The following is a 12,930-nucleotide window of genomic DNA, read 5'->3' on the forward strand; positions in this document are numbered from 1 at the left end:
CCACCCCCGCTGGCTGTATTTTTCTCTTTAAAATTATGCAGTGGTACGAGATGATCTCTGAGGTCTTCATCTGCATTATGTTTTTGTGATTCTGCGACACACCACAGGAAGCGACTCAGAAATGACAGAGTTAGGGCAGGGAGGAGGAAACAGAAGCAGAGATTAAAGACACATTTCCTGCCTTGGGGGAGCTCAGGCTGAGGTGACAATCCTGGTGGATACACAGGCCCCTCAGAATAGGAACTGGAGTCTGAAGGCAGAGAATTCTTTGTAGGTGGAGGTCTGGATGATGCATTGGAAGAAAAGGGCCTAAATTCAAGGCTTCTTTGGAAAAAGTATGTTGAGAAAGCAGCTATAGGAATTCTAGTCCAGGAGGTAGGCAAACCTGCACCGTTTTTCTGAACAACTTAACAAGACGCCCCTCATGGGGAGGGGGGCTGGGAACGGGCTCGTGAACCCTGAACCCTCTGCCCCTTACTGCGACCACTACTCCCTCCTGCCCTCTAACTGCCACCTGGCCCTTTCTCCACCAGTAGGGCCAGAAGGTGATACCCCACAAGCTCCTCGTCCCCTCATTTCACTCCTACAGGTGCCTCCGGACGGGCCGGCGCATGGACAGCCCCCGCAACGCCACCATGCCCTGCGGCTTTCTCCTCCAAGGCTTCTCTGAGTTCCCGTACCTGAGGCTGGCGCTCTTCCTGCTGCTGCTGGCAGTGCACCTGGCCACCCTGAGTGGGAACCTGCTCATCCTGGTGGCCGTGGCCTCGGTTCCCAGACGGCCGCCCATGCTGCTCTTCCTGTGCCAGCTGTCATCCATCGAGCTCTGCTACACGCTGGTGGTCGTGCCCCGCTCGCTGGCCGACCTGGCTTCGCCCAGCCTCGGCAGGGGCAGCCCCATCTCGTTCCTGGGCTGCGCCGTTCAGATGCAGATGTTCGTGGCGCTGGGCGGGGCCGAGTGCTTCCTGCTGGCCGCCATGGCCTATGACCGCTACGTGGCCATCTGCCACCCGCTGCGCTACGCGGCCATGGTGACCCCCGGGCTATGCGCGCGACTGGCCGTGGCCTGCTGCCTCGGAGGACTGTTGGTGTCCGTGGGGATCACGGCGGCGGTCTTCCACCTGCCGTTCTGCGGCTCCCGCCTGCTGGTGCATTTCTTCTGCGACATCACGGCGCTGCTGCACCTGGCCTGCACACGGAGCTACGCGGACGAGCTGCCGCTGCTGGGCAGCTGCGTGCTGCTGCTGCTGCTGCCCTTGATGCTCATCCTGGCCTCCTATGGCGCCATCGCCGCTGCCCTGCGCCGCCTGCACTCGCCCGATGGCCGGCGCAAGGCCGCCTCCACCTGTGCCTCGCACCTGACCGTCACCTTCCTGCACTACGGCTGCGCCACCTTCATGTATGTGCGGCCGAAGGCCAGCTACACCCCACGGCGGGACCGCACGCTGGCGCTGGTCTATACCAACGTCACGCCGCTGCTCTACCCGCTCATCTACAGCCTGCGCAACCGCGAGATCACCGCCGCCATCCGCAGGGTGCTGGGGCGGTGGCGTCCGGGCCCACGGCAGGGTCAGTCTGCGTGAACCCCGTTAGGGACAGCAGTTAGGGACCAGGCCAGAATGGGCACCTATGCTCCCTAAACGGTAGTCTAACAGGAGGCATCTGCATCAGGAACGCCACCAGGGGGACTCAAGGACCCGATTCAGGAAAGAGAACCTGGAAAATGGCCACAGGAGAGCCTCCCTGCAGTTGCCTCACCCTCCACCCTCCCTTAAAGAATGGCCAAAGACAGTGTGATACGGACGCATATCACAACCCTAGACCTGCATCTGGGGCTTCCACAAGCGCCTGCTGAGGTCTCCCCATGGGCAAGGTGGTGGGGCTTGCAGTGATGCAACAGGCAGAACTCACCGCCAAAGGGAGTCCGCAGACAGGGCAGACGTGTATGCTCAAAACACATTCATGTCGGCACTGCGTGGATCAGCGACAGATGAGAGATTGTTTAAATACCAGTATGTGACTGACTAAATAATGGTGTATCCCTATAATGGTATCCTATGCAGCTGCCAAAAAAAACAAAAAGAAAAAATGAAGCAGTTTTATCTGTGACAGACTTGAAATCATCTCATATGAATTCATATATGCATACAATTATGCACCTTGTTTACATATGTGGGTATATATATATATAAACAAGGTGCATAATTGTATGCGTTAAGGAGTCATTCTTGTTTCTGCCACACCCTTGCTTGTGGCCTCTGGTTATTTCCACTCCTGGAATGCTCCGGTCACAGACCTGCACAGGCTGGCTCCTTGGCATTCAGAAACTGTCTTGATTGAAATATTGACTCCTCATAGAGACGTTCACTGGTCACCCCATATAATATTCCCTCTCTGCCCTCTCTCACATTATCATGCTTTAATTTTCAATCATCTCTCATCATTGGAAATTATCTGACACAATCTTTAATGTTTTAATTGCCTGCTCTTCCCCACAGAATATAAACTCTATGAAATTTGTCTACTTTACCCACCATGGTATTCCCCATTCCTGAACAGTGTCTAGCATATAGTAGTTGCTCAGGAAATTATTTAATGAGAGAGTAAATAGATCAGTGTTATGATATGATAGCATTTACATCTAAAAGCACATAGAACATAACGTGGGTGTATGTTGTGTGTGCCCGTATATGTCATATGTTTTACACACACATATTTGTAACCAAATTAAGAGTCTGGAGGACAGAGGTGGGACAGACCTTTACTTTTCATCAAACAGTTTCCTTATACACATATGTGTTACTTATTTAATAAATACTTTCACAATGAAAATAAAGGCTAAGGAGAGGAAGAGGAATGTACGGAGGATTTTTTTTTTTTAAAGAGCAATCAGAAAAACAGGAGAAAATTCAAGATAGCATGGCATCGTGGAAACCAAGGAAAGACAATTTCAAGGATGGAGTCACCAACTGTGCCAAATGATATTACTATTTCTGGAATAATATGATGCTAGAGCCAGAGAAGACTTTAGAGATGTCTAATCCAGCCCAAAGAGCACCAAATTCACCTGTGTCAAGATCTGGCAACCAAACCACTCCGCCCATGTCCAGAAATACTTCGGAGCCAGAGCTCGTGCAATGACTGCCAGACTCCAGCCAGTACTTGTGTCTTTGTTCTTATTTTTATTGTGGTTGTTCCTGGATGAACTGAGGGTCCCAAGTTTAGTTGCGGGTTTTGTTTGGCTGCACTGCTTTCCCTCTGCCTCTCATTCCTGTCTTGTAAGGGAGTTCTGAGATGGAAAGGCTAGTGGAGTGAAATGCCTGGAAAAGCTGAGACATGGCCTGGGGGCTGAACATGGCAGATCAATCAAGCGTGTGGGCTGAATTACAAATAAATAAATAAATAAATAGTAACCCACTCAAGTAAATGAAGCAGAAGAATCATTTATAAAGGATATGAAAAGACCTGTAGACTCTAGGAGGGCTACAGAGTTGGGCGTGGAGGCATCCTGCCTACACCACGTAGCCTGACTGCTCTGGTGAGGACCCCACGGCTCTGCTGTTAGGGACAGAGCATATATCACGCTGGGGACAGAGCATATATCACGCTTCCAGCACTTCCTTCTCTACATTGTATGCCTACTTCGACACATCACTCCTGAAACAAAATCAGGCATGGGCATCTGATTGAGGAAGTCTGGGTTACGGGGAAGGAAGGCAGCTGTCATGGGAAAAGGGATTTCAGGGGCAGATCAAAGACATTGAGGGAGAGTTTTAGGAAGGCTTGCTGTGTGATGGGTAAGGTAGCCCTTCCTCCCTCAACCCGTGGAACTCCACAGTGAAATCAATTACCTGTCAGGGCACTGGGATTTATGGTTTGTGTGGAGGATGCAGCTCCATCCTGGACATAAGGCAAGGGAAAGAAGTTTACGAGGAAGAAGCTTTAGTGATGGTGTGGCTATGTTTGCAAAATGGGCCTCTTTCAGCTTTGTCCAATGTCACTACTAAACCCGAAAGTCATTTATCACTGATAAAACATTTTGCTGCAGGAGTAGCTGAAATGAAAAGCTTCAGCAGCGAAATTCACTCCCAATTTTTTTAGAAACCATCTTACCCATAACATTCTTGGAAATTTACTTCTAAAAAGTATGTCAGCGCATAAATCATATTTTCCTAGAAGAAGAATATTGTGGCTATACTTAATAACACTGTATTGCAGATTAGAAAGTAGCCAGGAGAGTGGATCTTGAAAGTTCTCATCACAAGAAAGAAAATATGTAACTAAGAATGGTGATGGGTATGAGCGGGACTTATTGTGATCATTTTGCAACATATACAAATACCAAATCGTCACATTATACACCTGAAACTAATGTTATGTCAACTATACCTCAGTAAAAAACAAACTTTAAAAAAAGGACGATATTATAAATAGAAGGGTAGTTTTCCAAGTAAAAATATTATTATTAAATTAATCCTCTACATGACCAAAAATGTATCATAAAAATATTATAAACTTTAACAATAATTTAAGTAGTGAAATAAATACTCTAGTGCCTTATAAAATGTGCAAAAGAGGTACCTATTCTTAATGCAAGTGTCCCAACCATAAAAGGTACATATAGGTCATAAAAAAACATAATTTGGTATTATAAACTGGACTTTTAAAAATAATACGCTAGCTTTAGTAATAGTGAATAATTTATTGTTGTTGTTTTTTAACTTTAGAGTAAATATTTGGACAACCTAGATATCCTAACATCATTTTTCAAGGATGTTTGAAAAAGATACCTTGTTTTTCTCTGAATAAACATCTCTTGTAAGCAGAAGCCTTCAAAATTATTCCACCGATCGTATTGCTACCTCCAATGGGTAGAGTAGGATTTTTAATATATGTTCAATGGTGATATTAGTGATGATTATAGTGCTTCTCCCACTAGAATTTTTAGAAATGAAAGAGCCAACGTATTCTAAGCCTCGGAGTCAGACCCCTTGGAATGACTTGGGAAACACTTGACATTGGGCAAACCTCGTGAAGCCTAACCCAGCCTCAATTTTCTCCTTCCTCAAATGAGATCGTGACTGTGACATTCCCTGAATGGGATCAAACACAATACAAACGTAAGGTCTTTTTTTTTTTTCCTTTTCTCAGGATAAGGAGAGGTGGAACCCCCATCTAACAAGATCAGAGAGCTGGAGAGTCATCTTTCTCATGGGAGCTGGCGGATTTTCTTTGGATTTTTTTCCCACTGGACTTGGGGATAGATGGAGAGAGGGAAGATGGCTATATGGCTGCTTCTTCGGGCAGCACCCATCTCTCTCCTCTCTCCACCCATCTTTCAGGACCCTGATAGTAAATTCACTATTAATAGGAAAACAGGCAAGATGGAAAAAGGTTCTTATTGCCTCTGTGAATAACCATTCCTAGCCTTTACACTCACTGTCCTCTTTGACCTCCCTTCTAGCCTCAGTGTCCCTATGCCCAACCCACTGTCCAGAAGGCCTCCTGGGCTGGAGTCTGTTTTCTGCTTCGGGATGGCCCCCAGCTGCCCTCTACAGCACCACAGGCCGGGAGCTCTGAAGCTTTCTGCACTTAACGCAAAGCTTGAGGAGCAACTCCAACCAGTGAAACTTCTCAAAAGGTATTCCCAAAACACCTCTCACCAAATCCCAAGGGTGACATAAAGCACATTGGGTTTGACATGGAGAACTGTTGGAACAGCTTGTATTTTGCAAAAGAGAAAAACAAGAAAATGTTGAATTTACAAGGCTCAAAAGAAGTAAAAGTGTGAGGGGAAATTTCAGTTTTTATTTGTAGCATTCATTGGTTTAATTAGTTCCTTTCTTCTAAAGTGCTGAAAGTCTTTCAAACATAAAAATACCTAGCATTCGTCAAGGGTTCACCATAGACTAGGCACCGGGCTAAATGCTTCTCATGGATTATCTCATTTCATCCTCACAAGAGCCCCAGGCAACAGATATTATCATTCTCCCCAGTTTACAATGGAAGAAACTGAGGCAATGGAGACTTTCACTCACCTAAGATCATAAATGCACAGGGTGGGAGCCAAGATTCAGATGTCAGCATTCCAAGTTTGGAACCTACAACCTCAGCGACCAGACTTTGCTACCTCCAGCCAGGTCATGGTCTGCTAAGTAGACAAAACAGCCTCTGCTACCCAGGGTGCATCTGAGTCCCTGACCCCCCACCCCCACCCCAACTCCTTCCCTCACTCTCTCCCCTCCACTGACCACACACAGTTTCTCCCTCAACCTCTGAGTATCTGAGGGTCCACCCCCTCTGTTAGGGTCACATTGCCCATCCAAGTAGACCCTTGGGAGAGAGTCAAAGTGACACCTGACTGGCTCACTTCCATGGAGCCCACCTCTGGTCCATAAGAAATCCTTGAGCACCGGTGCTGTACCACCAGGAGAAATGCCCTACACTTTCTAGTGGCCCTGTTGCCTCTGCTCTGCCTTCTCAAGCCTCTCTCTAGCCACAGCTCCTCTTACCATCCCTTAGGCTCCCCAAACTTCAAGGGGTGCATATTAACTGGTATAAGAGAATGAATGGCTTAAGGTAGAGGGGAAACCATGCCATCCTTCATCCATGCAGGTAAAGAAGGACAAACACCAAAAAATACCAAGTCTCTCCAAAAAATTCTTCTCTCCAATCTCGACCCTTTCATACTGGGCTGAGGGAATGGGACAAGAGTCAACACTTGATTTCAGAAACCCTCTTTGAAAACTCTGCAGAAGTAAGCAAGCATTTCACTTTGGAAGATCTGGGTAAGAAGCATTGATCTGATTGTTCGCATACAAAGATAAAACTGAGACAGAACCTATTTTAATATCTTTATCAAGTTGCAGGGCCTTTGGAGAAACAGAAGAGAACAATTAGGAGGAGCAAAGGTCTCCTGCTATCCAGTGACAGATATTTAAGTAGCCATCCTGACTTAGAATGCCCCTGGGACCTGGACCATCAGTAAGTCATTGGGCTGTTGTGAATTGTGTCCTGAGACAGCCCAACCTTTGGCCAAGGGAGTCAAGAGGTTCAAGCACAGAGAGTCCCGCACTCTCCATGAGAGACCCCTCTAAACCGAGCTAGCAAGAGGTATCCCTCATCATGGAACTCAGGACCAGCTGAGGAATCATCTATTTGGAGAAAAGGCAGAGCTTCTCATCTGCACTATTTACTGGGAGAGCTGGTGATCAGACAATTCCAAAAACAGAGACCACAGGTTGAGGGACAAAGATGGAGAGGGAGAAGGAAGTCAGATGCAAGAAGACAAAGCAAGGTGTGGAAGACAAAGCAGGAAGATCATTAACTGTGAACTAATGCCAGGGGAACCAGGGAATGGAGAGAAAGGGAAGAGATTAGGACCTGCTTTGGTAAGTTAATGCTGCTCTAACAAATTACCACAGATTTAGTGGCTTAAAACAACACACATTTATCTTTATACAGTTCTGGAGGTGAGATGTCCAAAATCAATTGTACTGGGCTCAGGTCAAGGTGTTGCCAGGGCTTATCCCTTCTGGACGTCTCAGAGGAACCATTTTCCTTGCCTTTTTAGCTTTAAGTGGCCACCTGCATTCCTTGGCTTGTGACCCCTTCTTCACCACCTCACTCCGAACTTTTGCCTCTGTCATCACATCTCCTTTTTCTGACTCCAATCTTCCTGCCCCCTCTGATACATTGCGTTCACCTGGATCAGCCAAGGTAACCTCCCCATCTCCAAATCCTTACCGTTATCACATCTGCAAAGTCCCTTTTGTCACACGAGGTGAAACTCACAAATTCCAGGGATTAGGATGTGGACATGGGGAGAGGGATTATTCAACCTACCACAGATCCAAAATATTAGGGTAAAATGGAGGCCAATACGTAAGCCCAGAGGTGAGCCAAAAGACTCTAGAAAGAGAAGACAATCAGCTTCCTTATCTAAAGGCCAGGAAGCCAGTTGTGTCTAAGAGTAGCAGGAAATAGCCGGCCAGAACTCTTCTTTTCTGCATTTTTTGGGGGTCATTAAGAAACATCATTTTACTCAGTTGGGACAAGGAAAAGATCTTGAAGCAGAAAGATACTGCCTCGCCTTCTGCTAACCTCTGTGTAGAGAAGGTTAGAAAGTCAGAGCCTGACATTCTGACACATCAGGCAGATTTTATCTCGGTTTTCATCTCAGCTGGCTCTTTACCAATTGTCTAGCACTGGCCACATCTCTGCCTACCTCAAAGTGCTGCTCTGAATTTGACAAAATAACGTCTTCCTCTTCTCACTCCCTAGGACATGGCACACACCCAGGTCCTCCTTTTGGACTAAGCTCACACCAAGAGAGGGGAACTGAGAAGGGCCTCTCAAAAAGAATCCGACAGGTTCTTTTAGCAAAATACCTCCCATGCCTTATGCTTAGTGATGACAATCTCAGTGTCACGCAACAGCTTGGTCCTGCAGTCAGACCTGTCGTGGCCACATTCTTTCATTCCCTCCTCTGCCCACAGGGACCCACAGCCCCACAGGGACCCACAGGGACCCACAGTCAGTTGCATCTATGGAAAATGAAACAGAACAGAATGATGAGCAACCCAGGCCAAATGCCAGGGAGAAGAAGCTGAATGCTAGATCAGGCTTGAGATATATAACCTGATCAGAGATCAGAGACTGCAGGAACCAGTGGGGAGAAGATCGTTGAGTATCTCCTCATTGGAAATTCACGGAGTTGAAACTGAAGGCCCAACCTGTCCATGGGGGGCAGGGGTGATGAGCTAAATAGAGGACAGGAAAGATGGACAATTCTCCATGAAAGATGGACACTGTATGGAGAATAGTAGGTATTAATATAACCGTTAATGCTTTGGGAATATTAGATCAATATAGTTTTGTCTTTATTAATTCCAAATTTCTAGTTGTCCTGAGTCACCTAAATCAAAATCCACAGCCTTCGGATTTGAACACAGAGATTTTGAGAAACTAGAAGCACAGGGAACTCAGGACATGATACAGGAGATGCCCCTGCATTCGAGAAGGGAAACCTACCCCTTGTGGCACAGGTGTAGGGAGAAAGAAAGCGAGAGAACAGTAAGAGAAGTAGACAGTCAAATATATGTGTCCTGACCACTCCTTCTGAGGGACCTAGGTCCCTTAGCATGGAGAAGTGATGGAGTGAGAAGAGGGCCAAAAGCAGAAATGCTTTTCTGATCCCCATTTGGAATCCTGGTGGGAGATCATTGTTCAGGGTGGCTCAGAAACTCCACAGTGGTTGTGGGACAGCAGAGCAGTAGCCGTGGAGAAGGGTGACAGATAGGGCAATCTGAGACACACTCCTGGATCCTAGACCATGGGCTGGCTGTAAGCCTCTAGCTCCTGCATGCTCAAGCGGAAGGTGCAGAAGGCAGCTGGAAGTTCTATCAGAAAACAGAAAACCTGTCAGGGGAGGATCAGGTTGATGGAGAAAAAAATCTACACAGCGGACTTCCTAAGCCAGGACCCCAAAAGGAATCACAGTTAGTTCTTGGAGTTGGTGTGTGTGTGTGTGTGTGTGTGTGTGTGTGTGTGTGTGTGTGTGTTTGGGGGAATCATATTAGAAAACCCTGAAGTGAGACAATTTCAACAAAAGGATTGCCACAGAACACTGACAAAGCCAAGACAACAGTCCAACAGTCCACGGGTCCCTCAGCTGCAGACATCAACAGTGGATGCCACGGCCAGACCCAAACCAACCACCTCTCAACAGAAACCAGTCATGTGTATATACAGATGACAGTAGTTGCCCAACTGCAGAGACCAGCCCAGGACTTGCAGGAAACAAGAGTGATTCAATACCCTCGTAAGTTTCACAATATCCCAATAGTATCAGTTTTTCTCTTATACCCAGAAGCCATCTTGAGAAAGACATAAACCATTCTGATCAAAGGTTGAACTTTGAATTAATTAAATATTTAATTAGTATTTAATTAAAGACTAAAAAAGAAAGATTAAGTCAAACAGACTAAAACAGACTAGTTATACTGTAGAAAACTAAGATATTTTAAATTGGCATATTATATTGTTTGCTTTTTTTTCTCTCCCCTTTCCATACTACCCACCAGGATGTAGACTCCAGAAGATAAGATCACTTTGGAAAACAAAGAAGCTACATGAACATCCATGAAGAGTGTATTTTAATTTGTTACTTCATTACATGGGTAAGTTGACCTTAAAGTAAAGGTTGCTCTGACTCCGTGTGTGTGCTAGTGATCTGTTAAGGAAAGACTTTTCCAGAAATACGTTATACCATACCTGTCCAACGTTAATACATAATAAGGAAGCTACATCAAGTTTCAAGGAGATGATTCTTATAAAGCATTTAGTACTCATTAAATATGAGTTTCCCAGTCTTTCTTCCTCATCCCCACCACCACCACGTAAGTGGTTTTCTCCAAGTCACACAGAGAAGACCAAAGCACAGAAATACCATTTGAAATGTTTCCTAGAGTGCAGAGGTGGGAAGCAGAGCAGTATTCAGACCCTCTCATGACAGAGCTAATTTGTGAGGGGTTGTATCCAAGGTTATTGAAGCTTCTGTGGAATAGAGTGGCAATCACCCCAGGTAACCTGCTTCCTACAAGGTGCCTCTTGACATTTCGTTGAGGAAAGGTAAAGAAATGCTAATTCTGGTTTAAAGGGGTAAAAAGTGGAAAGAACTGAAAGGGGAAGGTGCAATCTGAGAACCAGATATAGTAGCTCACTGTAAGGGAACTAAACTATTCCTAGTAACAGGAAAGCCTTGTTGCAAATAGATATGAGGGTGGAAGGGGGCGTGGGGGTGATGGGGAAGTGAGGGGTGGGACAATCCCAAAAAAGTGAAGGGAAAGACCCAGGCAAGCAGCACCGTCTTTATAGGAAGTGAATTTTCTCCAAGAGCCAGGGGTCCAAATAGCATATAAAATATTGGTTCTGTCATGGAAACTCCTGGTGTGGATCAGGCTCAAAGGTGAGAATTATTCCTATCTCTTCAAGAAAACAGTTTAGAACCTATGATGGTCTGATTCCAGCCTCAGACATCAGCACCTAGAGTGAAAGGAGAATACTGTAATGTCCACACTGGAAAACATAGACTTCCAGAGCTGCAGGATCCTTAGTGGTCTAATCAAATCTCTGTTTCACAGATGAGGGAAGTGAGACCCAGGGAGATTAAATGACATGCCCAAAGTCATGGAACTATTTATACCAAAGCCAGAGCAATCACCAATTGTCCTGTGCCTAGTTCAGAGTGTGTGCCACAGTAGAATATTTACAGATTTACCTTTCATGGTATAAATGACTCAAAACCTGTAGTCACATCTACTTTGCTGAGGCAGAATTTTAATTATACCTTCCTTCCACCCCTTAACACTCACTTATGTTGTCCAAAGTCCATTCAGTAGAGCTGGACATTAAGCCAGCGAGTTGATTTCTCAGCATCCCTATAGCAATATGACATATCTATATGAATAATAATTTTTAAATTTTCATTTGGAATATTAGAAAAATGTTTATTGTGGACATTTTTCAAAATACAGAGGAGCAAAAACAAGAAAAGAAAAACAGCTATACATGTATCACCAGAGATAACCCACTGATATTTTAATAATCATCCTTCTAGTTCTTCTTCTACTTGTATGTTTCTGTCATTATATACATCCAGATGTATGTACATTATTTTTTGCCATTCAGGATCATATTGAACATACTATTTTCTAATGTTTTTTGTCATCCAGTTGTATATCATCTATAACTTCAGTGTTTGGAAAAGTAGGAAAGATGCATTTTTGTTTGAACGGCAAGGAAATATTTTTATTAGATGGTCACACACTACATCATCTGGAAGATGGTCCCCAACAGTTCTTCTCCTTTACCCTTTACTCACCTGTATCAGTTCATGCTAAGTCTTCCTTATGTGCATCAGGAGTCCCCCCTCTCAGGTGTCACTTTCTCTTTCTCTTCTCCCCACGGTGCCCTTACTACCAATCTACTTCTTTTTACCTCTGCCCTCTCCTCAACTTTTGGCCCCAACTCGCAGTCAGAAGGCCCCTTCAGTTTTTGCTTTTGATGGCCTTTGAGGTTGGGAGAGCTTAGGTCCTGGGCTTAGCTGAATGATGGAAGGAGCAGAGGTGAACACGTCCTGCCCAAGGAAAGACCATACACTAAAACTAACAGTCCCCAATGTATTGTTACTAGAGTGACACATCTTCAAGATAATTAAAACTACATCTTGCTGATATTGGCCAATGATTACCCAAAATAAAATTCTAGTGCGTTACTCACTAACAATGTCTATATTTTGTTCCCGTATTACCAAAGACCCATGTTCTAGTACCATAGAAACAGACAGGTACATATTGGGAATAAACTCCATCCTGACTCATTGTTTTCTCGGTTCCTTCTAGTAATTCCAGTGAAGAGATTAAAACTTTGTGGAAGGTGATCAAGAACAAAGGGAGATCAAGCTAAGAGAAAGCTGGAAAAGCTGGTGGTATGAAAACATGCAAAGGAAACACAACTCAATGGAAATGTGATATGGGAAACCACCAAGGGGCCTGTAGAAATATTTTAATGATTGTGAACTTGGGATTTCTCAATGGCTTCCAGGTCATGGACATGATTATTCTGCTGTGCACTGCTTACTTACCACGCCCTGGTCACTAAAACTAGGTATGTGGAAGGAGGGCAAAGATGTATTCATTGTCTTCCCTTAGGAAGGAGATCAGACTCTGAGAAGTCATGGAAGGGCTCATAGCCTGGTAACTAGAAGAACAATTAAAAGTGGAGAGAAAACATTTCCAGAATGTCTATCCCATTGGGAACTTAGAAGAATAAGCAGCTGTGGTTACCAAGAACTAGCTTGCGGGGAAGAGAGATGAGTAAAGAAACATACCAAGAGCAAGTAATTGCCCTCCGGGGATTCTTAGGTTCTGC

At 45.1% G+C, this 12,930-nt stretch overlaps 1 protein-coding gene across 1 annotated transcript; it reads left to right on the forward strand.

Annotated features, from left to right (window-relative positions):
- The first annotated feature begins 23 nt into the window (after positions 1-23).
- Positions 24-2,091, forward strand: LOC117018324 (olfactory receptor 10AC1-like). Its single transcript, XM_033099280.1, has 2 exons — positions 24-375; positions 590-2,091. Exon 2 carries the CDS (start codon positions 612-614, stop codon positions 1,578-1,580), a length of 969 nt encoding a protein of 322 aa, XP_032955171.1. The 5' UTR covers positions 24-375; positions 590-611; the 3' UTR covers positions 1,581-2,091.
- The last annotated feature ends 10,839 nt before the right edge of the window (positions 2,092-12,930 follow it).

The sequence above is a fragment of the Rhinolophus ferrumequinum genome, chromosome 26, assembly GCF_004115265.2.
Source record: "Rhinolophus ferrumequinum isolate MPI-CBG mRhiFer1 chromosome 26, mRhiFer1_v1.p, whole genome shotgun sequence".
Classification (NCBI taxonomy): Eukaryota; Metazoa; Chordata; class Mammalia; order Chiroptera; family Rhinolophidae; genus Rhinolophus; species Rhinolophus ferrumequinum.